Source organism: Cuculus canorus, chromosome 13 (assembly GCF_017976375.1).
Source record: "Cuculus canorus isolate bCucCan1 chromosome 13, bCucCan1.pri, whole genome shotgun sequence".
NCBI classification, from domain to species: domain Eukaryota; kingdom Metazoa; phylum Chordata; class Aves; order Cuculiformes; family Cuculidae; genus Cuculus; species Cuculus canorus.
The window spans coordinates 20200551-20228184 of NC_071413.1; the positions used below are offsets into that span (position 1 = coordinate 20200551).

Genomic DNA, 27634 nt, shown 5'->3' on the forward strand with positions numbered 1-27634 from the left:
ACCGCCCCTTCCGCCGCGCCGCGTTTCGGTTTCGGTTTCGGCCGCCGCCGCGATGCAGGAGCTGCTGCGGGACTACGTGCGGTACTACCGGCGGCGGGCGGCCGAGGGGCGGCTGGCGCCGTGCGAGGAGGCGGCGCTGAAGGCGCGGGCGCGGCGGGCGCTGGGGCTGCGGGGCGGTGCCGCGGGGCTGAGGGGCCGCGCCCCACCCGGGCTGCTCGGGGCCCTGCGGCGGCTGGAGCTGCTCTGCATCAATCTCCTCATCCAGCCCTGGCGCCCCGAGATCCGCACCTTGAAGGTAGGGAGCGCGCAGCTGGTCAGCGTGGGGATAGAAGGCGCCGGGGAGGCTTTAGAGCAGCCTCCAGCACGGGGACACAGGAAGGCTGGGAAGGGCTCTGGATAGGGGAGTGCGGGGATGGGACGAAGGGGAACGATTTTCTCCTTTTTCAGCTGACATTTAGATGAGATCTCACAAAGAAATGTTTCGCTGTGCTGAGGTTGCCCAGAGCAGTGGTGGCTGCCCCATCCCTGGAGGGGTTCAGGCCAGGCTGGATGGGGCTGGAGCACCTGATCCAGTGGGAAGTGTCCCTGCCCATGGCAGGGGTTGAACTGGATGGGCTTTGAGGTCCCTTCCACCCACTCTATGATTTCTATGAACCTGTTTGTTCTTGGGTTTATTGTATGTTGGTTCTGAAGGTCTGTATAATAATCAGTTGAGAGGCCTTCCAACCCAGGCCATGCCGCAGTTCTATGATAACAAACTACAGTGAAGGGCTTGGACTCTCATTAATCCGAGTTTTCACTTTAACTTGCCTCTAAGGAGGAATAGCTTTTTACATTAGTTATTATTTTTGCTGAAAGTTTGATGGCAAAGGCCAGGAGGGCCAGTGTCTCCCTGGTCCCCTGAGTTCACCACCTTCCCAGCTCTGGTGACCGCAGATAGGGAAGCGGGTAGGAGAACCCCCTTTATAAGAGGAAGTGCTGCTGCTTTTTGCAGCAAGGTGGTCAAGCGTACCTCTTCCCAAGCACATTGGACAGATCTCATTGCTTAGAAGAGACAGCAGCCTTCAACACATATTTAAACAAAATTCCCCAAGGACACAAAATGCACACCTATTGCCCTTCCTACAGCTGCACAGGCTGGTGAGGAAAAGCCATTTCTTTCCTTCTTCCCGCCCTTAGGTCTTATCTGTGTGTTCTTCAACAGCTCTAGATTATTATTCTCCTCATTCATCTCCCTAGAACAGGGCAAAGCGTAAGATATTCAGGTCTACAATTAGCAAGATCAGCTTTTCATAACACAAAAATCTTAAAACATCATTAAAATCATATTTTGAAGCCTGTTGTGGGTAACCCAAAATGCAGGACAGCCTGCTGAAGGCTTGACATAACTCTGCTACGAGGTATGAGCTGCAAAATGATCAGTATCTCGTGTACAGACAGGTTTAATTAAAAGTTACTGGTCGTATGCAGGATACTGCTTCACGGGTTTCCTGCCTCTCACCCACTCTAGTGTCACTGCCCAGCAGTGGCAGCTCCTGACTTCCCCTCAAAAAGGAACAGAAGTTAGGGAGTAAAGGGCACCATTGAGAGCTTTATATGAAAATGGACTGAGGCTCAGTCCAAAGTTATACTACAACGTTTTAGGTTAATGGCCTTTTTGGGGGTCAGTTTTGTTCTCCCTCAAGCTCGTGTTTGTGAGACCAATGCTTAGTGCTCAGCCTTAGGAAGTAGGGAAGTCAGCGTCAAGCTGGACAGCCTGAAAATAAGTTCTGGAAGTCTTGATTTTGCATTCCTACCTCCATTCTGTTCTGACTTCTGGAGTTGGTCATGCTTGGGTCAACATCTCCCTTATCGTAGTGTCTCAGACAAAACCAAAAAAAACAGTTTGCAGACCAGGTCTCACGCCTGGGGTAGCTCCAAAACCAAGCAAATCGCTGAACAATTTCTTAAGTTGTTACAAGCAGCAGCATTTAGTTCAAGCCATGTTTTGCAGACAGCTTATGCAAAGAGAGCATGTTTTGGCAGTATTTCTGTTAGAAGAGCCTCCCTTCAAGAAGCTGCTTTCAAAAATGGCAACTTCATTTGGGGGTAGTAGAGTTACAGCAGGAATCTGAACCGTGGAGAAAGAAAATGTTACTCTTGTCACCAATTAAGAAATCTGATTAACAGCAACTGAATCATGTCTTTCTTTAGGAAAAAGATTAGACCTCAGTGATTTATTCCATGAATCTTTGTTTAAAAGTCTTCTGTTCTTCAGTAGAGCACAAAAGACATTTCTGAGTTTCTATAATTTGACTAAAATTATTTTCTTACTCTTCTTTTTTAATATGCATGCTGCTAGCCAGTATCTCAGCAGGTTTAAATGGGCATAGCTCTGCTGCTTGAGAGGCTGACAAAATAGTGCTGTTAAGGCTTCGCTCACCTCAATTCAAAATTCAGACTTTTAGGAACATAGTTTCCTAAAAGAAAAGATTTAAATATTTTTTGAAGTACTTTTGATTTTTAGGAAGTCTTTCACACTTCCCTCCACCCCACCCCCCATCTGTTTTTCAACGTTGGTTTCTGTTTCAGACATTCACCGGTAACTTTGTCTACTATATTCAATCTGTGCTCCCAGATGACATTATAAAAACAGTGCTGGAGAAAATAGGTTACGTTGCAACAACAGCAACAGAGTTTTCACTTGTCAAAAAAATAAACAATGAGGAGACAAAGCAGATTGCATTTGAAATATTCCTGGCAAGAATTGAGTGTGAAGCCATCCTCGAAATGACAGATGAAGAAAACCGTGGCAATTTGGAGAAGGCCGTACAGGAGAGAACACAAATGCACCAGCATCATGGAGATAAGGACAAAGAGGATCAGACACCCCAGAGAGAAGACGCTGGAAATCTAGAAAATGAAGAAAACTGTGAGACGTCTTTGTGCCTTGCTACTCAACAGAAGTGCTCAACTAATAGCGATGTGTCCTTTGAAGCTGCTGGGAACCAGAAGATCAAAGATGACATGCCTCAGTCAGAAGCTGCTCAATCCTCTCACAGGCTTGGGGAACACCAAAGGCAAGTCATTAACACTGTACATTTTCCAGGCAAATGCTCAGACAGCGAGGACTTCTTGATGAAATATAGTGACATTGTCATAAGACAAACACCTATTTTCGGTGAGAATCTTTCTCCAAAAGCTTTTGAAAAAAAGCCAAGAGCTGGTCTAAGTGAAAAGTATGTTTTGGCAGTCACTGCAGAGTCAACTGCAAATGAGATCATACCGGTACCGCTCTCACCAGGAGCGAGCGGCCCTCCAGCCTTTGCAATATTTGCTGATGGCTCTGGTGACACCAAAACTGCTTTGGAGTACAAAGCTCAAGAAGTCCCCGAAGAATCAATTGAAGCAGAAATTAACGATGCAATAAATTGCATAGACCCAGATCCTGCAGATGAACCCACCGAGCTGACGTCTCTGCCCTACAAGGACGTTGCATCTCTCCAAAACTGCAGTGTCCCTAGAGAGGAGGAAGTTTGTGAGCTGTCTTTAACCTTCACTGAACTCCAAATCAAGGACGCTCAGGAAGACCTGATGTATCCAGTAGAGGAAACTGGGCAGCCTGAGTCAGTTCCATATGCAAGTACATGTGATGGGAATGTAGGAGAATTTAATCATTCCAAAATAAACCAGACACATCTGACTAATGCTCAGATGCAGAACAGAGCAGCTGCGCATACTGAGCCATCTTCAGATCTATGCTGCACTGCTGGGAACATGGGGGATCCCACTGCTCCTTCTGACAGCAAGAGACTATTGATGGACACCCCTAGCGCACACACAGCTTCAGAGTGCTTCAGGCACATCAGAGAGCCGCCCAACCTCACCTACATCCCACCGCAGAGTATCCACGTTCACTCCACACACCTAAGAAGGACCAGCACACAGCACAGAAGGAAACTCTTTCCTCCTGAACAAGACTCTTCCGAATCCAGTGAAGTGGAGAACTGTAATTCAAAAGTAAATGAAATCCAGGAGCCTTATGTTATTGTTGACAAAACTGACTAAGAGTCATTCTTGTGCCATCACAGCTGATTCTACCCAGGCTTTATTTGTAATGTGCCTGCCTATTTCTCCTCTTGCGTGTGGACTTCATCATCTTTTCAAGGAGATGATTAGTTTTGTCAGAACAGTTTCAGATAAAACCAAAACCACCACCACTTTTGGACACTGAACAAGAGAAGTAGCTGAGCAAATTCTTAAATGGCCCCTTCTTATCTACAACCTTTGGCACCGAAATGGTCACCATTCTAAAGCACTGACAGCTTCCATAAATTTAAATCCATTTGATTCACCAGACAGATTCATTCTGGCTGTACTTAATACCGGACAGGTTTCTTCAGTTAGGCGTAATTCTACTTCTCCCTTCCCTTTTTGCTTCTACTACTTCTTCTTTCTGCATACTTCTAATTCTCCCTCCGCCCTTCCTTCTTCCCCTTTATTTTTCGCTTTACAGACCTACTTCTGGAGTTTTCTTCAAGTAAAGCATGCTGTACAGTGATAGAAACAGGTACATGGTTCGACACTGGAAGAAGCTGTGCTCTGAGCTAATCTTGCTCCCATTTTTAGTTGAAAGCAAGTTTAGACAGTTTGATAACATTCCTTTAGGTTTGAAGAAGAAACCAGCCCTATGAACGCTTTATTTTTGCATTATGAATAATGATTTAGATCTTGTAGATGCAATAACCTGCATTACAGGTTTTATACCTGTCTCCAGTTGTTACCAAAATTCTTTTGTGGCAACAGCAACAAATTTCAGAAGCACTGAGCATTGTAATTGTTCACTGCTACCAGAAAGGGAGATCAGCTACTGTTGCCATTCCTCTTGCCCGTGTTCCTGCCACTTATGTCACTACCAGCTCTGGAGTTCACTGGATTTCCCCATCAGCCAGTTCATCGCACTGAAATGAAGGGAGAAAAACTGCCATTCCCTGCCATTCTAGTGGCAGGAAAAAAATCACATCAGAGAAGGGTCCCGGTGAGCATCAGAGCCAGGATAAGGGATATCCTGTAGGTGGGAGTGCTGAGAAGGAAGGGGGACAGGATTGTTAAAACGGCTGTAATCTGGAGCCCCAGCAATGAAAAACTCATACACAACGTTTGATTTAATTCAGAAAAGCATACAGAAGCTGGTACTGTATTTCAGCACAATTTTCAATGCTTCTCTATACAATTACCTGGAAAGACAGTTTAATACTCCTTCAAGTAGCTTTTCCAGTATCATTGAGGTGGTCTGTTTGGCATTTGTGGCTAAAACTGCTGATAAGTCACCAGGGTTTTGGCTATTGCTCAGCTGCATTGGCACAGCTTTCTCTTTCCCCCTCCTCCCCTATGAGCAACTTGGAGACAGTAACTGGGACAGCTGACCTGAACTGGCCAAAGGACACCAGCTTGCTAACTGCACCACAGCTCCATCAAGTCACGGGAATGCTGGTGGAGACAATAATGATATTCTAATTAATAGATACGTTTGTTTCTGAACAATGCCCATCAAATAAACAGTTAAACTGCGTGAAATGTATTAAATATAAAATGACCAGGTTCTGAGAGTCTACTGTTTGTTCAAGTCTGAGTACCTGGACTGAAGAGGAATTTTGTCTTTGTGTCACACTGGCCAGGACCAGTAAGTGTTCTGTCTGCCTTTGTAGGAACAGCTATAATGCACTTAAAAGTCATCCAGATGTTTTCATCCGAGTTTCTTATTGCTGCATAATCACCTTTAACTTCTCTTCCTGTACAAATGTTGAAGTTTTGAGGTCTTGTGCTAGAAACTACCTTAGTATTAGCAAATTTTGGGGGTCTCGAGAGAACTGCTTTACAGTTTGATGCTTCTGAAGAGCCAGGATTTGAAAACCAGTTGAAATAAAATATAAGTCGTATTTAATAGGTCTTAGGCAGCAGCCCTTTGTGCAGCTGCTTCCCCGTGAGTAACGCAAAACTGGGTTCAAAAACCTAGTTGTAAATAGAGCCATACCTGAGAAGAGGGACAGACAAACGAGACCATCAGCTTTCTGACCCCGTCTGCCAGTGCCCTGTTGGTAGTAACAACTGCACCTCTCCTTGGCTAATTAACTTAAGTAAGAGCAACCACTCAAGCAGCGCTGCTAGCCCTCCAAGGAAGGTGCTGCATGTTTGTAGTCTATGCCTGGCCTCTAGAGAGCTGTCAGCCTTAATTGTGCTACAGCTGGTCCTGATTGTCTGTGAATTGAATGGGGAGTTACTGACTGATTGGATGTCTTTCCATCATAGAGACATAAGGCCAATTCTGTTCCCAGATTTATATGCTGCACACAGCCACTCTGAATGGCTCAGCTCTCCCCAGCCTTGGATTAGAGAAATTCTCTTTTGATCAGTGCAGACAGAGCTCAGGCAGCAGTCGTGGTAGCTGGGCAATATTCACTCGCACGACCTTTCCCCACTGGGTCTCTTAACATTCTTCTCACACACACTCCCTCACCCTGTCTGGAGCGGAAGTGCTCAAGAAGCATTGCTTGGGTTTTGTTGTTGTTTTTGAATCCAAGAATGAAAACTAAAACTCAATGTTAAGACCCAAACAAAAAACCCCAAAACACACAAATGGAAAGCATGCAGACTAAATGGGGGGAGGAAAAAAAGCCAATTTGCTTCAGAATTATAAATGACACCCTTAAAAAGACAAGCCCCTGAGAGAATCAAAGCATACTTGAGAGGGACTGGCAAAGGTTTGCAAAGCACTGATGAAGGTGCCGGTCTCTATGGTTCAGCACCATCTCGCCACAAAAAGGCAATTTCTGAAACAGCGCTTTATCACTTTTTCCCTCCCTTGTTTCTAAGCACTGGGAGGATGCCCCACACCACAGCTGAAGGTCCTACCCCTTGGAAATTAATTGGCATAGCTCTCCAAGATAGCCAATGAAATCCCACAAGGCTCATTTCACAGCGTTATGTAGTTTCACAGACATAAATAGAACAAAATATTTATTAGAATAATGCTGATTGCCCTTTTTCCCCCTCCTCATATCAACTGAGAGATTTCAGGAAACAAAAGCAAATTCTAGGCTTAAAACCAGCTATTTTTATCTCCACATCTACAGCACACTGCAAACATTTTTATGACACATGAGAAGCAGCCCATTTGGCTTTGTTCCTAGTTTTCATTAAATACCCAAAATATTCTGTATGAAAATTTATACATAAAAATTAACAGCAAAAAATAAAAGTTCCCTGTAACCACTGTATCTGTATTTTTTTAATAAATTATATAAATTATTCCTTTCTAGTTCATTGTAACTATGTGTATCAACAACCCACACCCAAACTATTGTTCTGATATAATGACGAAATAAAAAAATCTGACCCAAAAGCAAACATTGCTTCCAAAAGCTGAAAGAGAACAGTGATCCTTTGTGCTGTAAGATCCTCTGTAGAAAACAATTCAGTGCCCTTTGTGTGCAAAACATACAGCCTTGGCTTCTACAACCCATGACGAAATTAGAATTAAGAACAAACTGCAGAGGACTGAACTTCACATTTATAGAGCTATTCTCCAAGAAACAGTTCTTTTGGTCTCTTACAGAAGAAAAAATTTTGAAAGTTTAACAGCAAGTTTTAAGAGTGACTACTGTCCCCCTACAAATAGGCTTCACTAAGGAATATAATTACTTAGCACAGAAGATCCTATTTTTCAAGCCAGGATTCTAAAGTTTTACAACAGAACGATAGAACTGGGTTCACAAGCTTTACTCTGCTAACACAGTATGTCACTAGGAAATGCTCTCTCAGTGCTCTGCTCAGTAAAAAAAAAAAAAAACCAGCAGATGGAAATAGCTAGAAAGGAACTGCATCTCCTGACTTGGAAAATGGCACAGTCATCTCACTACCATGATTTTCAGGCATACCACAAAACGTAAAATAAGAGCAGCGACGTGATCTCCAAAAGCAATACTGTCAGATATCGTTCAAAACCAGGTGAAACATGGAAAAGCCAAGTAACCAAAAACTTACATCCTCCAACAAGTTACAGACAAATGTCTGTAACACGTGATCAAAGTGCTACCTCAGTCCTGGACACCGGCCGTTTGTAGGAGCAAACTGATGACAGATACTCAGCTACATTAATATCAGTGTGTTTTAAAGCACTGTTAACCTTGCTTGCTCCATTAAACCAACCAAAACTATCATGAAAAAAAACCTACATACCATAGTTCCGAGATTGTTCCCCTCAAAGAGAAAAACTAACGTGCCAGCAGAACTGCTGCATTAAAAGGATTATCTTAAAGACAACACTCAAGAGCGTAGAGCAGAAATTGTGAGCAACTCAACGCTTTAGCTAACAAGTGCAAGAACAAAACCCCCACTACCTTCCTCTACTCTCTAAGTACCTGTAAATCACAGTAAAATGATCAAGATATAAACCCAAAGAAACGTGTGTCTTCATTAAAAAAACCGTACAATCAAAGAATCCAAAACAGTTAAGAAATAAATTAATTCTATTCTTTTTATAACTATTTGAAAGGAATAACAAGTACTGTTTGGTGCACTCTGTATTTTCACTAGTCCTGAACTCGGCCGTGGTCTGGTCACTGATTTCATGAACATTAGAGAGAAATAAACCCTTTTAAAAACCTGACTTAAAAAAAAAGCCTCAGAGCCATTCTGCAATCACTTATGGAAACTGTTATTCTTTTTTTCTTGCCACTGAATTCACTGGGACTCTGCACAGTGAACTTCAGAACTGCAGCTTACTGGGATTTCATGTAAAGCAGAATAAACTTGCTGAATTCAATGAAACTGCACCAGTGCAGGTGGGAGTAGAGTGAGATGCCCCTACTTCAACCTGCTAAGACCTATTTAACAAAGCTATTTTTACACGATGCACTTCATTTGCTTTCTCTGACAACTGAAGAGGGCATCCTACCTCTTGCACAGAATTCTTTCTTTCAAATGACACAAACAGGGTTGTCTTGGGGAAAAAAATAAGAAACTGAGGTTACTTATAGGGAGCAGCAGTGAGGGGACACAGTAAAGCTGATGGAGAACTTAGAAAGGGAAGTGGCTTATACTCTGTTTACAACTTGTTTCTAAACATTTCATAGCAGTAAGTTCCCAACATTCTACCATGCATAATTCAAAAGCAAAAAACATTATATTTAGAAACGCTAAAAATACTCAAAAATGCCCCCAAATCAGACTTGATAAACATGATTTTTTAAAATACAACAATCACAGACTTCTATAAATGGTGTTGCATATTATATGGGTTTAGTATTTGGTCCCGGTTTTCTTCATACTTCTCTATCATTTTTTGCATGTCATGGTCAGCTCCAATAACCTTGGAAAGAAGAACAGGAACATTAGAAACAATCAACACCATAAAACATGGTTGCTTTTGAGCAGAACAGAACAGGACTATGACTGCAGCCAAACCGATATTCTCGTAGGGATCTGCCTGACCAGCTCTCTGCTCAGAATTCAGCATTCGTTGTGCAGCTACGTGTCTTGCTCTGCAGTCACAGTGAGCAGACCCCAAATTCCACCAGAGACAGAAGATCAGGCTTTTATGCTATACACTACGGATAGCTGTAAACATTCTTCTGAGGTTTTCCTTCTCCAAAAGTTATTAGAAAAGCAGATTTATTTACTTCTACCGCTAAATAACACTCTTAATGTTTAAAGAGTACAATCCTCCATATGCTTAATTGGTTATAACTAAAACAATACTCACAAGCACTGGGCAGGAAACTTTAAACAGTGTATGTTTAATGAGCCACTCTTCGTAGAGCTGATGAATAGCTTCTAAATATTCCTAAAAAAAAGAGGCATTTGAGTAACACACACGCCCAGGGATGAAACACACATGGCAATTGTTATATATTTGGTAAGCAGACAGGCTGAGAGGGTTGGGGTTGTTCAGTCTGGAGAAGAGAAGGCTCCGGGGAGACCTTAGAGCAGCTTCCAGCACTGACAGGGGCTCCAGGAAAACTGGGGAGGGGCTCTGGATCAGGGAGCGCAGGGATAAGATGAGGGGGAACAGCTTTAAATTGGAAGGGGAAAGAGAAGTCATGGCTGTCCCATCCCTGGAGGGGTTCAAGGCCAGGCTGGATGGGGCTTTGAGCAGCCTGATCCAGTGGGAGGTGGCCCTGCCCATGGGAGGGAAGTGGAACTGGATGGGCTTTAAGGTCCCTTCCCATCCAAACCATTCTATGATTCTCTGTAGTTAAGAACTACATATGAAAACCAGCACCAGATATTTCCACTAACAGAAATTAAAAGCATCAGAAGGAAAATTAATTTGCAGTAAAAGGTTTTACTTCATGAAGAGCCTCAAAGACACTGTGCTTACAGGACCAGAAGGCACTCAGCTCCTTTTAAGATAAAGAACCAAGTTTCCCTCCCATATGTGTGATCTGGCCCAAGATTTTACAGAGAAAAATACAACAAAGAGAAGTAGGGACAAAAAGAGTAAGTGCACAGATGATGTATTGAAGCTACTTTCTGTGTCAATACATTTCCCCAAAATTCCCCGTTTACTTTCCCCTAACTCTGACTCAATTCCCTCTAAAAGCATTCTGTCTGTCATCAACTAATTTTTCATGGAGACTACTTAACATTTTTCATCACTTCCCTCCCCCTCTCTGTAGAGCTGTGACGTTATGCAATGTCTCTTCAAACCCACTGTAGCGAGGCTTTCTCCTCCAAAGCAACAGTCCGTAAGGCCCAAAATCCAGCTCTTTGCACATATCTCCAACTGACAACTGTTTCTACTGAACCACCCAACAGGAGAGACACCTTTGAGGTACCCACGACACCTTCTGTAACTACATTTATTTCTGGTTGGGCTTTCTTTATGAGAAAAACTGTTTAATGAAGGGCCATTCTGTGAATCTGACACAGAAAGTGATCGTTCCATTATCACAGTTGATTTTTAAGCAGATTCCCATATTAACAATTTTGAAGAAGTTGCCTGTTTCAGACACAAGCAAAGACGCATAAACGTCCTGGTAATGGCAGACAGCAGAAAGTGCTCACGTAAATCTTCAGCGCACACACAGGTATTTGTGCTTCAACTGGGTGCCTTTATGCAGTTTAATGATACAAAAGCAATTGTCTTTTTACATCTTAAAGATTAACAGTTGATAACTCCACCTAAGCAGTCAGCTCTAGCACACTGATTACTAAAACGTGACACCTGGGAAAGTCAGTGCGCATGATAAATCATTTCTATGAAATAAATCAGAATTAATTACTGAAGTTTCAGTCTGCAATTGAAACAGCTGCACCTCATTTTGGCAATACACTCAGGATAGGATTTTAATATTTAGACTGGAATCATTATGGTTTTTAAAGTTCCTTGTAACCACATGTATTAAAAGAACTCCTTACCAGAGGAATGATCTTTTCCTCTTCTCTGCATCTTCTCTTTAACCGCTCATAACAAACTTCAGGAGAAGTCTGCAGATAAACTGCCAAAACAAAAAGTATATTAGTTAGGTTCTAGGATCAGCTTTAAAAGCAAAGAAAAAACTTATTTCACCAACTGCAGAAGGAAAGAATCCTGACTTGGGTCCCACCACTGAACCTCCCCCTGTGGTGTTACTGTTAAATCAACCTACAAATTACCCAGGAATTTGTGCTGCCTGATGCTACACATTGCAACTACTTATCACGTTGAATAACGTGGTTATTTATGACCCAAAAAAACCAAGAATTAATTTACTCCCAGCAGGGAAACCCACACACAACACACCCCTCCAGATCCCAAAATTTTACCTATCAAATCAACCGAAACATCAGCGTTGTTCTGAATCCAGTCAAACCATTCCGTTAGGACAACGTAATCCACTTCTGGCATTTTTCCGCTGAATGAATATAAAAGCCATCACTCACTGAACAGCAGGCACAGATCAATTCTAAACTCATGAGGTTTTCACCATTCCCAATTTATTCCAGCACATGTGAAATGAAAACAAGACAAATATTACACCTATCCAAATCCAAGGCCTCATAAAGCATCGCTGATGCAATAGAGACCAAATCTTTTTTCTTTAAAAAAAAAAGGACTTACTAACACAAAGTTTCTATTATTAACAGTTACAAATATTACTTTTCTACTATAGTTGAGAAATAATTACGTGGTGTCTGGGAATAAAAAATTGCCACATTGACATTTATACAGTAACAGTGTATTTATACAGCATTAGTGTCATTCTTATTTATTGCTCAAGTTCTTTATATCAGGATCATTTCAAACATATCTGAGCTACTGCAATGCACATCACCAGAAAGGCGTGATTTACTGAGCGGCACTGACAATTCATTACCTAAGCCACAGTAAAGAGCAGTGCAAAAATAGAGACACCGTGTAAATAAAATTCACTCTCACTGTAACAAATATTTGTGGAAAGAGGACTGAAACATTCAACATGCTTCATTTGAGCTGTATTCAGAAAACACAGACAATACTGGAGACAACTGCCCCAAAGTTATCTCTGTAAAAATAGTAAAACATAAAACTACTCATGTACATGAGATTCAACAGATGACATATTAAGAACCATATATTATGGTTTTACTAATATTGGGAGGGTCATTAATTCCCATATTCCTAAACAGTCAAATATTACTAGTTTTACACTATTCCGTCTTCAAAACTGGCGATAGTAACACATACTCCACGCTCTTTCCTAAATGCTTCTGCTATAGAAATAAAAGAAAGTGATGGGGTTGAGGAGCTCCTGTCCACTCCAGCTTAAGAATTAAGACCAGTTGCAACTCTTTAAATGCTGATGAAGGAAAAGATTCCACAGATTTCTCAGCTATTCTCGTGACAACATGCTTTGATCTCTGGTGAAACTGAATAAAGATAATCCAGAAAGATATTTCCATTTAATTACACCCAGTACTGGTACCACCTCTCTTCTTTATCTGCCATCCAGCTGAATATCTTGCCTCCCAAAGCGCCCAAGAAACGGGATAACACCATTCACTGCTGTTCTTCTAATGTAGCAATAAAGGTATGTGCCATAAAAGGCACTAAGGGGTGTCTTCATCTCCAAAGTTTGCTGCCATTTGCCTCCTACCAAGTAAAGCTGAACACGAAGGTAATGAGCTTTACATCATAAATAACTTATGAGTTCAGATGGGAGTTGCTCGTGCTGACCCTGTACTGTACCACGCATACTCACGTGCACACTTTAAGAACAGTTTTACATCTAAACTGAGCGCGTCTTTCAGAGCTAAACTCAGATGTGCAGTTGCAGTAAGAACCTGGACGTGCATGCAGAGCTGCGCATGCCAGAGAAGCTCACAGCAATTGCTCACAATTTAAGCCTTCCATCATCGTCATAAATCTGACTCTATTCCTCTCTCTTGAAAAAAGCCTGCGAAGCCAAAACATAAACGCTGAGTGACACTGGATCAAAGAAGAGCTGGTGTTCCTGATATTCCCACAGCTCTTCATCCCTTGCTTATAAACTAATCATTCTCCTAGAGGAGAAGAGATTGCATAGACTAGAGATAACACGGGATTCTCCTCTGACTTTTGAGACTGGGACCTTAACCAACACCTTCTCTAACAGAAAAGGGAGCAGAAAGGAACCTCTGCTCTGTGCAGCACGCTCACCCCACTCACTCTGAGGCTTGTTTGGAATAAAGCAGTTCCGTTTCATTTTTGCATACTTTTAATGGGAAAACTAAATGGCAGAATTTATTACCACACTCTCACCCTTTGTACCAAAGCATCAATCCAGAGGCTGATGCAACATGAGTAACCTCCTCCTAGCTCGACACATCCCCTTTCAATGTGTCCCTTCAGTGGAATTTCCTGTCACACTACAACACCAACTTCTGCACTTACGAATAATCATTCATTAAAGTCTCCCCAACTCCCCTTGGTAAATACGTAACTTCAGACTGATGCGAATGCCATTGTTTGGGGCGCAGGGGGAACTGTTACAGAGCACAATTACCCGATTAGTCTAACATCACGTGTTGTTGGTCACTGACTTTACATTTTTGTCCAAAGCTTTAATTCTTTCATTGTTTTTTCTGAAGTTGTGCTAAATACTGAGGCAGGTGAACAAACCTGCGGTTACTGAGATGGCTCTCCCTCCCCTGTACTACGAGCTCTACAGCAGTTGGTTTAAGTCACAAGGGTGCTGTGCTGCCTCTGCACTACAATACTCCCTCCTCAGAGGAGATTCCACGTGCTTTCAGACACTGAAATAGACTTTGTTTCTATTGCAGTTGTGGTCACTGCTATTTCCGTACACCCCTCATCATCCAGATTTCTCTTTCCTGTAAGCAGAAGTACTCAGTTTTGAGACAAGTCTAGATGATCCCTAAAGAATTGTGACACATACAGCCAGGGCAGGGATCAAACCACATGGAGTAAAGCTATAGAACTGCTTCCCACATGCGTCCTGGAAACTAAAGGGCCACGCGGGCTTTGGACCCAACAGTTTCATGGCAAAAAAATTCCCTGTGGGTCACTCAGCTCAGAGAAACCATTGCTAAAGGAGGAAGTCCTGAAAGTGCACAGTGCTTGGGAGGCCCAGAAATTATCACATATGCTTACACTCTTTTCAAGTACTTTGACAGCCCTGGAGAGGATAAGAGGGAGGACAGATTTACCCACTTTTTTAATAAGACTCCAAATTGTTACCTTCATGTAGCCCAAATTTACCCTTTTTTGTTTATAATCCCTTAACACACTCTTATACGATACTTTGGTTCGCTAACGGTAGCATCAGCTGCTTCCAGCTTGCTGTAACAAAACAAAGGAAATGCCTTCTGTCTGACATGAAAAAGTGCTGAAGCCACAAAACATCTGAGATGCCCTTAAAAATATTACAAAATTAATACACAGAGTTGACACAAACAGACTAGGCCTCATAGCAACAAAGTTCTCAGTCCTCGGGACAGAAGCACTTTGTCTACAACGAAAAAAGTCACTAATTAAAAACAAGAAAGACATTCCAGTACATTTCCATTGTATAAAGACTGGGATAAATAACGTGTCTTTTCTGTTTGCCTCCCATCTCAGGGTGTCTCTCAGCTGTCACAGCTGTCCCAGACCGTGCGCTTATGTAGCGCGGATGCCACCTTGTGGCATGCGGCCCTTCTCCCGGCAGACAGGGGCGCAGAACTGGGTTTGTCCCTTAAAATCACTAAAAAACTCACTAAAACAACGTTACACACACTTCTCAATAGAAGGTCAGCTTTTAAACAAAAAAAAACACAACACAAATAAGTGCCAATTACTGCACTATTCTTGTTAGCATGGAATGGATGAGTCATACATCACCCACATGATAAATGCCTTTTCTACCTCAGCCCACAATCTTATCTCCTCAGAGCAAAATAAATCAGGTTAGACCTGATTGGGGTCTCCATCCCTGAAGGTGTTCAGAAAACGTGTAGATGTGGCACTTCAGGACATGGTTCAGCAAGCACGATGGGGTTGGGGCGACGGTTGGACTGGATGAGCTTTGAGGTCTTCTCAAACCTTAATGATTCTACGATTCTATTATTGTTCTACCTCTGGCCCAGGCACACCAGGGGTGGGGATCCGATTTCGTAAGTGATGTTCAGAAACAAACAGCTTGTTCTTTCTTTACTCGCTAGCCTACAAAGGTTTGCAGTCTATTTTGATCCCATGAATCCTGATTCTGATCAACAACAAGTGACTCGAGTTCCTGCTTGCAAGAAAGGCCAATCCTGGATGTCAGGCTGGGTAACGCTATCTCATTCCTGCCCTCCTACAGTGTTACTGTCTGATATCCTCGTGGTTTGCCACCTGTTCGGTATGTGTTTGCTTTGATAAGCAAGACTATTGTATTCAGCTGGAGCGCAGGTAACTTCAAAAAATGCTGTTCCAAATAATATGTTCTGAGCACACCCGAGCACTTCTGAGAAAGGCTCTCACCTGGCCACGTCCTACATGTCTCACTCTGCCAGGGGCCGCACATCCCGTACAAAGCACACTGCCACTCCAACACAGAACTGACAGATTTCACAGACCACCGAGATGCAAATTACCACAGAAAGTACCACAGCTGAGGATATATACCTTTTTAATCTAATTAAGCCAAGAAAGCAAAGTAGAAAATGATATCCCTTACCTGCGATACAAATTTTCTACAAAAATGTATTTTGCACTGTGGATCGATCGCTCCATCATTCTCACTGGGGAAATCTACAACAGAAAGCCTGACAGTCACTGACTAGTTCACATTTTCAAGCAGGATGGTTTCTTTTCAAGTTAATATTGCACATCATGTCCTTTATATCACAAAATACGTAACAGTTTCAGTTCTTCCAGATGTTGTGATAAACAAATATACTGGGAGGGTGGGAACCACAAGAAATTAATATTTTTAATCTTACTTATGGTCACTGCATTATGAAACACCTATAGAACTGATCTCTTATATACAGGTTTAAAAGCTTTCCACTGAGCAGCTGAAGTTAACTGGGGGGACAAAAAAAGCAGCAACCCACTACGGATTTACAGAGCAACAGCAATGGCTGCTCCCTGAGTTGTTGCCACCTTCAGGTGCATTTCTGTGTCAACAGCACAGGCCTAACGTTATAAAACTAAAACAGAACTATTAAAAGAAATAATTAGGACTAACAAAGTACCGGCCCTAGCCAGCGCTTCGTTTTGGAGAAGAGATTCTTGGGCACTCTCTGGCCCTGCAGAGCCAGACAGCCCCAGCAGAGCTCTTTTTAACCAGTTATTCTGCATGTCAATGACCACAGAAGCAAATCGCTCCAGCAAGGCTCAAATGGAAAATGGCAGCAACGCTGAGACTGAAATGCAGGTTGATCCTCAGAAATCTTTAAACGAGCCTTTTCTGCAACAGAATGAGGTTTCTATCATCTTGGAAAACTTCTCTTCCAAAAACCTAACAATTATATGTGATGCTTCTTAAAGTTTGCTCCAACACAGACTCATAAAACACAATGCAAGGACAATCATTAAGATATAAACGTGCCACCCGAGATGTCATCTTGTGGTCAGGGAATGAAAGACAGCCCAGAAGGTATCAAAAGGTGTTTGAAGGACAGAGAAACGAACAGATCTTGATAAAAAGGTAGAATATGTGAATCAAGACAGAAAAAGAAAAAATATGATAAAAAGGATGCAAAACATCTGAAAAGAAGCAAGAGACAATATTAGTAGAAGTATTTTGGATAAACACAAGCAGCAATGACTAAGTTTGTGCTAAACAGCCTGGAGCAGTAGAATGAATCCCAACAGCATCTTTAAGATTACCTAGTGTTTACCAAAGGCTTGAAACATCTACATTTACCTAGAGACCAATTACAGACAAGCCACTGACAGTGGTGATGAAGATTCATGTGCAAGTCTAGCTCATAACAATGGTGCAAAAGAAAGCAAGATCAGTTTTGGGAATAAACAATTCTGAGCAGTAGGAAGCAGATGTTTTGCACTTCCTGGAGCACATGTTGAACGTATCAACAATGTCTTTAGGTTATAAAAATTCACACTCACTGCATGAACAAAAAAAAGAACACAAACATCTTAACTTACATATATACAAGGTTAATAATATTTATTTCTCATAGCTGTGTCTAACTCTTTTTTTAAATTAAGATAAAACCACATTTAATTACCATTGGTCTGGTGTGTTGCTCTAGCATGGTAAGCTGTATATAAGTCTGTAATGTTATCCCCCACCTTGATGCATCTTGGTACATTAAGCCCTGGGGTTAGAGACGGAAGAGAGAGACAGTTTTGTTAGATCAAACGGCAAAAAAGCAAAGTTTGGTATTCCATAAGCTTTTGCACTACAACAGAATTGCTACAGGAAGTGCACTAAAACCGCTGACACCAGGGCCAACAAGAATTAAACAGTCATCTGCTCTCCACAATGCAGATGTAAGAATTACAGTCCTGGTCCACACTGACACTAAGGTGCGCACTTGGAACACTCACTGAAGTCAACAGGAATTAGCCATTCTGCACCTGGAACACTCAGGACCAAGGCACAGCTCATTTTAGACAGTTCAAATATGCTCGGTAATTAAAAAAAAAAATTATCTGCTACTCTATTTCTGTTTGATAGACTCTCGGTATTCCCAGTCTATCCAGAGATGTGTATAGGGTTCCACTAAGTACGGTCTGGGCCGCAGAAAAGGTGTCTTTTAACAAAGAAAATTGTTCTTCTCAAAGGATCCTCAAAGCAGTTCTCAGATATTCCGTTCATTCCAACTGCTGCAGCTCACGGAAACACACACACATTCACAAGCAACACTCTATCCCGCAAAGCCGAGAGAAGACTTGACTTGCAATAAGACACCACCCAGCTTTAGGCCAGCAGCACAGCTCTAGTCCACAGATCTGACCTATCCTTTTCTCCCTGCCCAAGATCAGAACGAGAAAGTATTCCGAGTGCACAGACTGCTGTGGTGATGCACAACACAGCCACGCACACCCATCCCTTCCCTATTACTGAGAAAGTAAAGCATAAGCAACCCTTAGTAGGGAGGATTTCCTTTTCCAGAGGACTGACGCCAGCAGCAATGGCATCAAATACACGTCTGGGCATGCACATCTGGGCCGCATCCAGACCGCTGTGCTGACAGCAAATTCCACATGGGCTTGAGCACAGACACCCATCTCAGCCAGCAGCAAGACTGTTGCAATGGAGGCAATTATACAGGCAGGGAAGACTGACATGAGAAAGCACTTCAACCAGCCCAGCAAACGCCCGCCTGCAGATGTCAGCAGAGCCCTCATTCTGCCTCTGTGCACAGCTGTAACAAAGGGACACACCGGTGGGAAGGGTTCCAAGAACAATGACTACCCAGGAGACAACAGAAACTCTCAGGACCTCACAGGACTGAATTTCCTTATCTTCAGCAGTCAAACAGTATCAACCAACCAGATCCACCCCTCACTTTCTGAGCTAACACAACAGCAAAGACATTCTTCCTGTCTTTCAAAGAGGCATAAGCAGATTTAGAAACAACTGTCACCCTCAGGAGTTACCGTTCTGTGACTTTCTTTAGCTCACACCCAATGAAACACCCAATCCTTGCCAAAACCTCCTTTTATACACAACGTTTCTACCATGTGCATGTCTTGATCACAGTAGATCTTTTGCATCACAGAGCTTTATTTTTTGCTACAAGAGATTATGCCCACACCTCTTCTAACTGTTTTGCTGAGTGCCATGAAGGCCTCATGCGTGCCTTTCCCAAAGAACAGTAGTTGCAATTGGAGAATTAATTTCTGCCACTTACCAGGATATTGTGACCGTGAACATTCCTCCACTTTGACACCGGCTCTGTCAAAACCTTGTTAAAAAGAATTAATCCATTAAACATGTCTTGCACTCAAAATACTTAATCTGACCCTACAAGTCTAGGCTATTTTTAATAAATACTCATTCAGTCAAGAGCATTCAGGATTGGTACAGGAAAGCTCACTCCTCTTCAAAAATCAACACTGTAATACAAAAGGCAGTAATGACCGCTGTTAAAAGAGAAATATCTAAGAAAACATCTTTTTTTTTTTGCATTTTTAAACTGCCAAAACCAAAACACTGCATTGATTACCTAACAAGCTTGGATATAATTTCACTTTTTTGAGTTAAAGGCAGCACCACATAAAGGAAAGAATGGCTTAGATCAGCACCGGTTGCACTTCAACGACCTGCTCATTCCCTCACAAATTACTTCCTCAGAAAATTAACATTTGTCTGCAGAAAGGATCCCAACTTCCCGTTTTATTATTGTGATCTAACAAACCAAATGTATTCAAAACTTCTACGATATCAATCAGAAAAGCTCATCCCCAAATAGGCAGTCACACACGAGACTTGGTGGGTCAAGCAGGGTCTAAAACTCCAATGACATCGCAGAGCCAGGCCTAAGGGAACCCGATAAACCTGGGAAGTTAACCAGTTTTGTAAATAGTGTTGCATTATGTGCAAATTGAAGTTTGTATCCTTTGGGTTCATAGTTATTGACTCCATAAGGATCATTCTGTTAAATTACCACACAACATCTGGTAACCCAGCATTTCTATGAGGAATCCTACAACTTAGCAAATGTGTTCCCAGGTCTGCTGAGAGAAGCATTAATATCTGCTGCACACAGAAGCAATTGCTCACTGACATTTGATCACTGTTGTGTTTAAAACACAGTAAGTCTGTCTTTCCCCTTCTCTTCTCCTAATCAACTCTAAATCAAAATCACATCAGCCTAAGAAATCCCCAGAAACAACTCTGACAGATGTTTCACTTTTCAAAAAGCCACCCCTTTACCAGGATCTCAGTTACATGACATCAGTATTCCCACATCATTATTTCTTTGTCTTTACTTTGCTTATCACAAGATTTAAGTTACACGCAATAGCAAACAGGCAGGCCCGAACACGCCCGGCCCACGGGGTTTGCTGCTTCTCTTCAGAGGTACAAACTCACACCCACGTGTTTTACTGAGGTTTCAGCCTCCACTGCTACATTACATATGATTTAAACTTCTCTTCTACAATTTGACTATAAATAGCTGGGGCAAAAGAGAGCCAAAGATGAGCACTAATAAGCTCAGTGGCTCAGAGCCTGCTGCTCCTTTCTCATTAGCCTACAAAAGGACAATGCTTGTGACCTAAATGCCTCATGCTGTAAAGAAAGAAATGTACACCCAGTACCTCAATGCTGGTCGTTTGGGCAAAATAATCCAGGCATGTTGTTTTTCCACTTGCAATGTTCCCCTCAATACATATCTGATGAAAAACAATATCACTTTTAAAACCGTAGTAGTAAAAACATGTACAAATATAGTCCCGCCATAGCAGGCACAGTTTCCCTACAATGGAAATACCAGATTATTTGATAGGCTGACAGTCTGGATTTTGTGACTCCTCACAGACCAACACTTTTTCACTCCCTGACATATGCCAACCCTCACTTTCCCAGGCAAGGGGCAGCCTTCGTCCTGGTTCCTGCTGCTGTCAGCTGGGCCTGTGCTTCTACATCCCACTCCCTTTCCACAGCGCCCAAGAGCTCCAGAGGGTCCCTATCAGGCTGCCGCTCCTCCTCCTGCACCACACTGCCTGCCACAACTCCCCCTTGGAGACTTCCGATTGGCTTTCACTCTAAAATAGAACAACTTCAATATCTATTAAAAAGATTGATTAAACCATAAGAGGCATTAATTTTTTCTACTTTTAGAAACCTGCCCGATTACAATAAACTAAGGGAATTTTGTTTCAGCTGCCTCTATAATTTATAGCTTAAAGTAACTGGATGTGAGGGGGTTGGAACTAGATGAGGGGGGTTGGAACTAGATGATCTTTGAGGTCCCTTCCAAATCTAACTATTCTATGATTCTATGATTTCAAATACAAAAAAACAGCACACAGGTAAGACTGTAGAGGACAACTGCAATGCTACATACGCACCACTAGCACCAAACTCACACACAATCTGCACAAATCCCTCATGACTTTAAACCAGGTAAGCTCAAGTTTGCACCCAGTGAGACCCAGTAACAGATCCACCACCCAGACACCACTCAGTCAACCAGCCGTGTCCAGTGGATGCCAACACACACACACTCAGACCAGAATAAAATAAAGGGTTGCACATTTTATATAGTTTTCTGAACAAAACGCAAATACTTACAACTGTCTTTCTGTCATCCTCTTTTATCAGGTGTTTATCTGGAACAGAATAAGCAGGAGTTACAAACCAGAAGATCTTCCTAATTTAGTTACACTGAGCCTCTTCCTGTGAGCCCTTCTGCAAGGTTTTTAGGTTCTCTATTGCCTAACCCAAATATTTGCTCCATTACCAGTCTTTTAAGTTTTTAGGCAATCGTTGGGTCACGTCACGGACATGTTGTGGCATGCACTGAAAACTTTGAGCTCTCCACTGTCCTTGACACCGCAAGGACTCCAAAGGTGAGTGCCCACACCCCTCCAGCAGGTTCCCGGTACACTCACTGCTCCTCAGTTAGCTTCCATTGGGGAAAAAGTGACTTTGGGGAAGACCAGTCATGGTGCCCACTGACTTCGCAGGCCTCGCTCCAAAGATGGGTAACTGTGGAGATTTCAGGACAAGCAATTTAGATGCGTCACACAGAATCATTGAACACTTTGGGTTGGAAGGGACCTTAAAGCCCATCCAGTTCCATGGGCAGGGACATCTCCCACTGGCTCAGGGGCTCCAGCCCCATCCAACCCAGCCTTGAACCCCTCCAGGGATGGAGCAGCCACAGCTTTCCTGGGCACCCTGGGCCAGGGCCTTCCCACCCTCACAGGGAAACATTTCTTCCTGAGATCTCATCTCATTTTCCCCTCTTTCAGCTCAAAACCATTCCCTCTCATCAAGAGCCTCTCCCCAGCTTTCAGTACCTGAAACAAACTTTTTAAACAAACACCATTGTTTTCTATCACTCCATAATTAACAACGGTTACTTCACAGTCTTTTTATCCAGTAGCACTTTTCTCTTTATCATCTCCTTAACAACTACTACCTCTTCCTCGGGGTCAAGCTTTGATTGTCTGTAGGCAAATGCCCTTGATATCCAAGGGCCACACAGCACTAAATCAACAGGATTGTTATCAAATTTCTCTCTAACGTAGGAGGTGCACTACACCTCGGATCATAAAGAGACACTTAGATAAAGAGGGACCTGCTGTTGGGAGATCAAACCCCTTTCAAGTCAGGACACAGGGAGCTATTTTGCAGTACTCAGGAGCCCAAATCAGGCATCAGGTGCCTGTGACACAACTCGTTGCAGTGACACGGATGACAAAGACTGCTCTGCACTGAAAAACCACCCCACACAAACCCCAAAACCCTGAAAAACACACACCCAAGACGTGTACAAATCTACACGTCAGGACAGAGACACTTGGACAGAGACAGAGAGGCACCCGCTGTTGGGAGATCAAACCCGTTTCAAGTCAGGACACGTTTAGCAGTACTCAGGAGCCTAAACGAGGTGTCCGGTGCCTGTGATACAACTCGTTGCAGCCACAAAGATGACAGAGACTGCTCCGCACCTAAAAACAACCAAACGATTCCCCAAACCAACAACCCCCCTCCCATAAACCCCAAATCCACCGAACCCCGCGGGGGGGGCCCGGCCGGGCTCTGAGGTGTCCCCTGTCCCTGCTCGAGATGTCCCTCCGCGGGCTCTCTGTTCCCCTCCCCGCACTCACGGCCGCCCGCGGGCCGCGGTCCCCTCGCCAGCCCCGCCGCGCCCCGCCGGGCCCCGCGCAGCGCCGCCCGCAGCCGCCACATCGCCCATGGCTGCCGACGCGGCCCCCACTTCCGCCAGGACCCCCCACTTCCGCCCGCGCCGCTTCCGCTTCCAGCCGGCGGCCATGGAGCTGCACGCAGCCTTCGCTCGCTCTCCGCGCGGCGCTGTCAAGGTGGCCCGCACGGTACGGACTCACGGGCGGGGACTGGGCCCCGGGTGCCCCCGCTCTGCCAGGTCCGCTCCGGCCCTCCCGGGTGTGCCCTCAGCGGCGGGTCCCGTCCAGCCCTGTCCCGCCCCAGGTGCTCACGCTCCGCCGGGTCCGGTCCGATCTCCGCAGTGCCCCCTCAGCGGCGGGGCTCGTCCAGTCCCATCCCGCCCCGGGTGTTCCCACTCCGGTGGATCCGGTTCCCACAGGGATGCTACTGCTCCACAGGGTCCGATTCTCCCAGGGATGCTCCTGCTTCGCCGAGTCCTGTCCGATGCCCCCGGGTGTCCCCTCTGCAGCGGGTCCCACTCCGGGTGCCCCCACTCCGGTGGATCCTGTTCCCCCAGGGATGTTCCTGCTCCCCCGGCTCCGATCTCGTCCCGCTCCAGTGGGTCCGGTGCCCCCGGGGATGCCCCCGCTCCGCCGGGTCCGATCCCGTCCCGCACCGGTGGGTCCAGTTCTCCCAGGGATGCCCTCGCTGCGCTGGGTCCAGTCCTGCTCTGGGTGCCTCTGGTCTTCCCGGGGATGCTCCCACTCCAGCGGGTCCCATCCCACCCCACCCTGAGTGCCCCCCGGAAAAAATGCCCGTGCTCCGGTGTCCCCAGCCCCGTCCGTGTCCCCGCAGGTGGCGGCGATGGTAGTGCTGCTGTGCTTCGCAGTGTCCCGCGCCCCCGGCGCCTGCACCGCGCTGGCCGCCTTCGAGGCCGCCTTCACCGGGCTGTTCCTGCTGCTCTACCTCCTGCGCCTGGACAAGGAGCTGCCCTGGCTCTGCTGGCCGCTCGCGGTGGGTACCAGCCGGGGGGCCATGAAGAAGAGCCGGGGTCCCAGCCGCTGCCACCCCCCGCGCTGAGCATCCCTTGTCTCTCTCCGTAACGCTGCGCTTCCCAGGGCCTGGGCACAAATTTAACACCCACTTTCAGTTATACGTTTGCGGCCTCTTCTCTTGCCTCCCTGTTCAAAGCCGCTCGCTGCTCAGGTCTGTCAGGCGCAGCCAAGTGGCACAAATTGTCGTGCAAAAAGGTAAAATGAGGAAGTTATATCACAAAATGAGCCGCCGGGTGTCAGCGCCCATCTGGGGTGGATATCGGTGTGTATCAGTTTTACCTTAAACTGAGAGTTTTTAATGCCTCACGCAGTGCCGGGAGCTGCTGCTCTCCAGGTGTGATTGCAGGGTAAACACTCCGCTTCCACTGGCTCTTGCAGGATATTTTTAACTCGGTGATCGCGGCATTGTTCCTCCTCGTGGTGTGCCTGTCTGCCATCATAGTCCAGACCAACCACGGGACAGTGGCCGGAGGCGTAAGTAGGAATGTTATTAATGGACTTAGGTTCTTAAAGCGGACACAACCTGAACCCCTTTGTGTACTCATACGGCGGGAAGACCATGGTAGTAACTCTGTCATGGAAGAACATACACACGTTGCAGACCACTGACTACACGTTCAGTGTATCTCAGTAGAGACTGAGATGTAACGACTAATAGTCGGTAATTTAAAGCTGTTACTAGGCTTAGGAATCACTACAGAGAAGTTCTAACACTGAAAACTCTTAGAGTTACTCTAACTCAAACTAATTTGAATAACCTGCATTAGCTTCCATAGCTTGAAACTTAGGTGGGAGAATCCACAGCTCTTTCAGAACTAGCCAGTTTGGTGGCAGTATTTAAGAAGAAATTCCTACAGTTCTACCAAATAGAAATTAAACTTTTTAACAGAGATGCTGGTTCCTCCTTCCTGATTTGTATATCATTTATTCTGACACAAAACAAGAAATTATGGCAGTTAAAAAGGTTTTTTTCAAACCCTGAATACAAAGATTTTTGTGTACTGTTTTAGCCTAAGCAACCAGTATTCCTCATTCAAAATCTAAGTAACATTAATAAACAGTAAGGGAGGGGAACTCATTGAATACTCATGGGAAGTATTTCAGTCTCCTGAAACACAAGGTAAACTAAAATGTACCAAGCAACAAAAAGAAACACAGAACTTGCCGCAGGAGTTACTCACAATCAGCTGCGGAGGCAGAGGGGTGCTAAGCTCGGCTTCGCTGGCGCTGGCGCTGATGACCAAAGCAAAAAGGTGACTTCGATAAAGTGACCGACTGTGCTAGGATATAATTTATGTTCTTGGTGGTGAAGTTAATAGAAATTTAATTTGGAAGTGGGAGACTAAGCAGGTAGCTTGGAAAACAAGTTTGGGCAGAATGTGTGAGACTTTCAGTGCCAGGAGAAAGATAATTGCCCTGAGGCCCCTACTGCTCGGTACAAACTACCTGGAACAGCTCTCCTGAAGGAGCTTGCCTTCCCATTGCTCCCACTGACCAGAGAATCCCTTCTAAAATTGTACTTAAATAAAAAAAATTGCATACATGGGGGGGTGGGGCTGAAGGGCAGGAGCTGAGCAAGTTAACTTGGCAGTCACTTCGCAAACACATTTTTCCAGTCACCTTCCCGAAGTTGCATATTTTTTAAGTACTTACAAACATTTTCTTCAATTTGGAATGTGTTTCCCATTCAGAGCTTCAGAGAAGTGCTATTTTTTTTTCCTGCTAGGCTTGTTTCTACAAATGATGCCTTTTTCTCCAGGCTGATACCATTAATTAGGCCATCCTTAAAAGAGACTGAAGGGTTTTCATTTCAGATAAAGGCATTGCCAGGCACAACACAGCATTCACTTGGCTTTCAAGGAGAACACATCATCTCCAAGGCTGAGACAAACATCAAACAGAGTCACGTCCAGAGTGCTGTAGGAAAGGCTGATGGCTTTTAAATGTGGATGTTATTTAATTTATCAGCTGTCTTGCATCACACATATTTAGAAGGCCTGAACCAATGTAGGAAGATGTATTTATTGCTTCTTTCAGGAAGGGCGGATGAGTCACTGCAGTAAGAGATAGAGGTTCTGTAGGGAAACTAACTTTATTGTTATTTTTATAGGTGATTGGTCTTATATTGCTTGTTCTCTGTGTTGTCGATGCGGTTCTTCTTTTCAAGAAGATTAGCTTTAATAGACCGAGAGGAAGCGATACGACCACGAAATAAGATTACCATTCTAGTAACAGAACGGTTTCTCCATTGATAACTGTTACTGTTCTCTTTGATTCTTCATGTGTTCATCTTTGAATTTCCTGTGTGTTTATGTGCATTTTTGCAAGTATTGCTCATCAGTTGTCTTATGTTTACAAATGCAGTTACTGCGTTCCAGTTTCATCAGTACAAGCTTTAGAGAAAACTGTGATTGAGCGTCTAAACTTAATTACATTTTCACCTCTATGAAAATTAATTTCAAAATTGTCTTCTCTCTGTAATAAATAAGAAAATACAGACTGGCCTAAGTACATTATTTCATATTATATAAACATTCAGTGCCCCAAAAGTAAAAGTTACTTGATGTAATTTATCAGTAGACACCTTTGGGAACAGGTATTTTCCACCCTTACTCATGTTCCTCATTCCATAGATCAGCCTCCTGGCTGTCCAACACTTTAGTGCTGAGACCTTTGGAATCCTGCATTTTTATTTTTACATTCATAATAGCTTTACAAATCGCCACGCTGCCTCCCTGAAGCAATGCAGTCACAACTGTACTGCAGTACAGCAAAGACAGAAGATAAAAGTCAACTACTATTATAAGCCAACTAGACTATTGTGTGTCTGTGAGGACCACTGCCTCAGGTGCTGCTGTGCTCAGGGAGCTGACGGTGGAGTTTGGTGCCCTGGGAATTAATCAGGCTGATGGTAGTCCCGAGGAGAAAGGGTGCTGGTGGATGAGGTGCTCAACATGAGCTGGCAATGTGTGCCCACAGCACAGAAAGCCAACTGTGTCCTGAGCTGCATCCAAAGCAGTGGGAGCAGCAGGGCGAGGGACGGGGGGCTCTGCCCCTCTGCTCTCCTGTGAGCTCAGCTGGAGCCCTGTCCAGGTCTGGAGTCCTCAGAGTCCTCCTGGAGTTGAGGTTGTTCATCCTGGAGAGGAGAAGGCTCCGGGGAGACCTTAGAGCACCTTCCAGTGCTGAAAGGGGCTCCAGGAAAGCTGAGGAGGGGCTCTGCATCAGGGAGGGCAGGGACAGGACAAGAGGGGACGTTTTTCAGTTGAAAGAGGAGAGATTGAGATGAGATCTTAGGAAGAAATGTTTCCTGTGAGGGTGGGGAGGCCCTGGCCCAGGGTGCCC

General features: G+C 44.3%; 3 protein-coding genes across 7 annotated transcripts; 2 read left to right on the plus strand and 1 right to left on the minus strand.

Moving 5' to 3' along the window:
• Positions 1–8659, plus strand: LOC104067250 (uncharacterized). Its single transcript, XM_009569961.2, has 2 exons — positions 1–295; positions 2572–8659. The coding sequence occupies exons 1-2, from the start codon at positions 53–55 to the stop codon at positions 4045–4047; spliced, it is 1719 nt and encodes a 572-aa protein (XP_009568256.2). The 5' UTR covers positions 1–52; the 3' UTR covers positions 4048–8659.
• Positions 4068–23341, minus strand: TK2 (thymidine kinase 2). Of its 5 annotated transcripts, XM_054078700.1 has the most exons (11): positions 23222–23310; positions 21998–22094; positions 21678–21715; positions 20702–20776; positions 19291–19344; positions 17659–17748; positions 16140–16213; positions 11788–11876; positions 11401–11480; positions 9743–9823; positions 4071–9349 (listed from the first exon to the last, which is right to left on the minus strand). In XM_054078700.1, exons 6-11 carry the CDS (start codon positions 17740–17742, stop codon positions 9251–9253), a joined length of 507 nt encoding a protein of 168 aa, XP_053934675.1. In that variant the 5' UTR covers positions 17743–17748; positions 19291–19344; positions 20702–20776; positions 21678–21715; positions 21998–22094; positions 23222–23310; the 3' UTR covers positions 4071–9250. The 5 variants fall into 5 exon arrangements, with proteins under 5 accessions (XP_053934671.1, XP_053934675.1, XP_053934673.1 ...); XM_054078696.1 differs by lacking the exon at positions 21998–22094 and having other exon boundaries at positions 4068–9349; positions 23222–23341; XM_054078698.1 differs by having other exon boundaries at positions 21678–22094.
• Positions 23294–26720, plus strand: CKLF (chemokine like factor). Its single transcript, XM_054078703.1, has 4 exons — positions 23294–23446; positions 24093–24251; positions 24671–24766; positions 26403–26720. Exons 1-4 carry the CDS (start codon positions 23309–23311, stop codon positions 26505–26507), a joined length of 498 nt encoding a protein of 165 aa, XP_053934678.1. The 5' UTR covers positions 23294–23308; the 3' UTR covers positions 26508–26720.
• The last annotated feature ends 914 nt before the right edge of the window (positions 26721–27634 follow it).

Excerpts from the sequence above, each read along its gene's own strand:
- CKLF (XM_054078703.1), top strand. The coding sequence starts at position 23,309 with ATGGCTGCCGACGCGGCCCCCACTTCCGCCAGGACCCCCCACTTCCGC. Across the intron at positions 23,447-24,092 it reads CTGTCAAGGTGGCCCGCACG|GTGGCGGCGATGGTAGTGCT; the intron begins GTACGGACTCAC and ends GTGTCCCCGCAG. Across the intron at positions 24,767-26,402 it reads ACGGGACAGTGGCCGGAGGC|GTGATTGGTCTTATATTGCT; the intron begins GTAAGTAGGAAT and ends TTATTTTTATAG.
- TK2 (XM_054078696.1), bottom strand. The coding sequence starts at position 23,303 with ATGTGGCGGCTGCGGGCGGCGCTGCGCGGGGCCCGGCGGGGCGCGGCG. Across the intron at positions 11,877-16,139 it reads GTAGAAAATTTGTATCGCAG|CGGAAAAATGCCAGAAGTGG; the intron begins GTAAGGGATATC and ends ATATTCATTCAG. Across the intron at positions 9,350-9,742 it reads AAGTTTCCTGCCCAGTGCTT|GTTATTGGAGCTGACCATGA; the intron begins GTGAGTATTGTT and ends CTTCTTTCCAAG.
- LOC104067250 (XM_009569961.2), top strand. The coding sequence starts at position 53 with ATGCAGGAGCTGCTGCGGGACTACGTGCGGTACTACCGGCGGCGGGCG. Across the intron at positions 296-2,571 it reads CCGAGATCCGCACCTTGAAG|ACATTCACCGGTAACTTTGT; the intron begins GTAGGGAGCGCG and ends TTTCTGTTTCAG.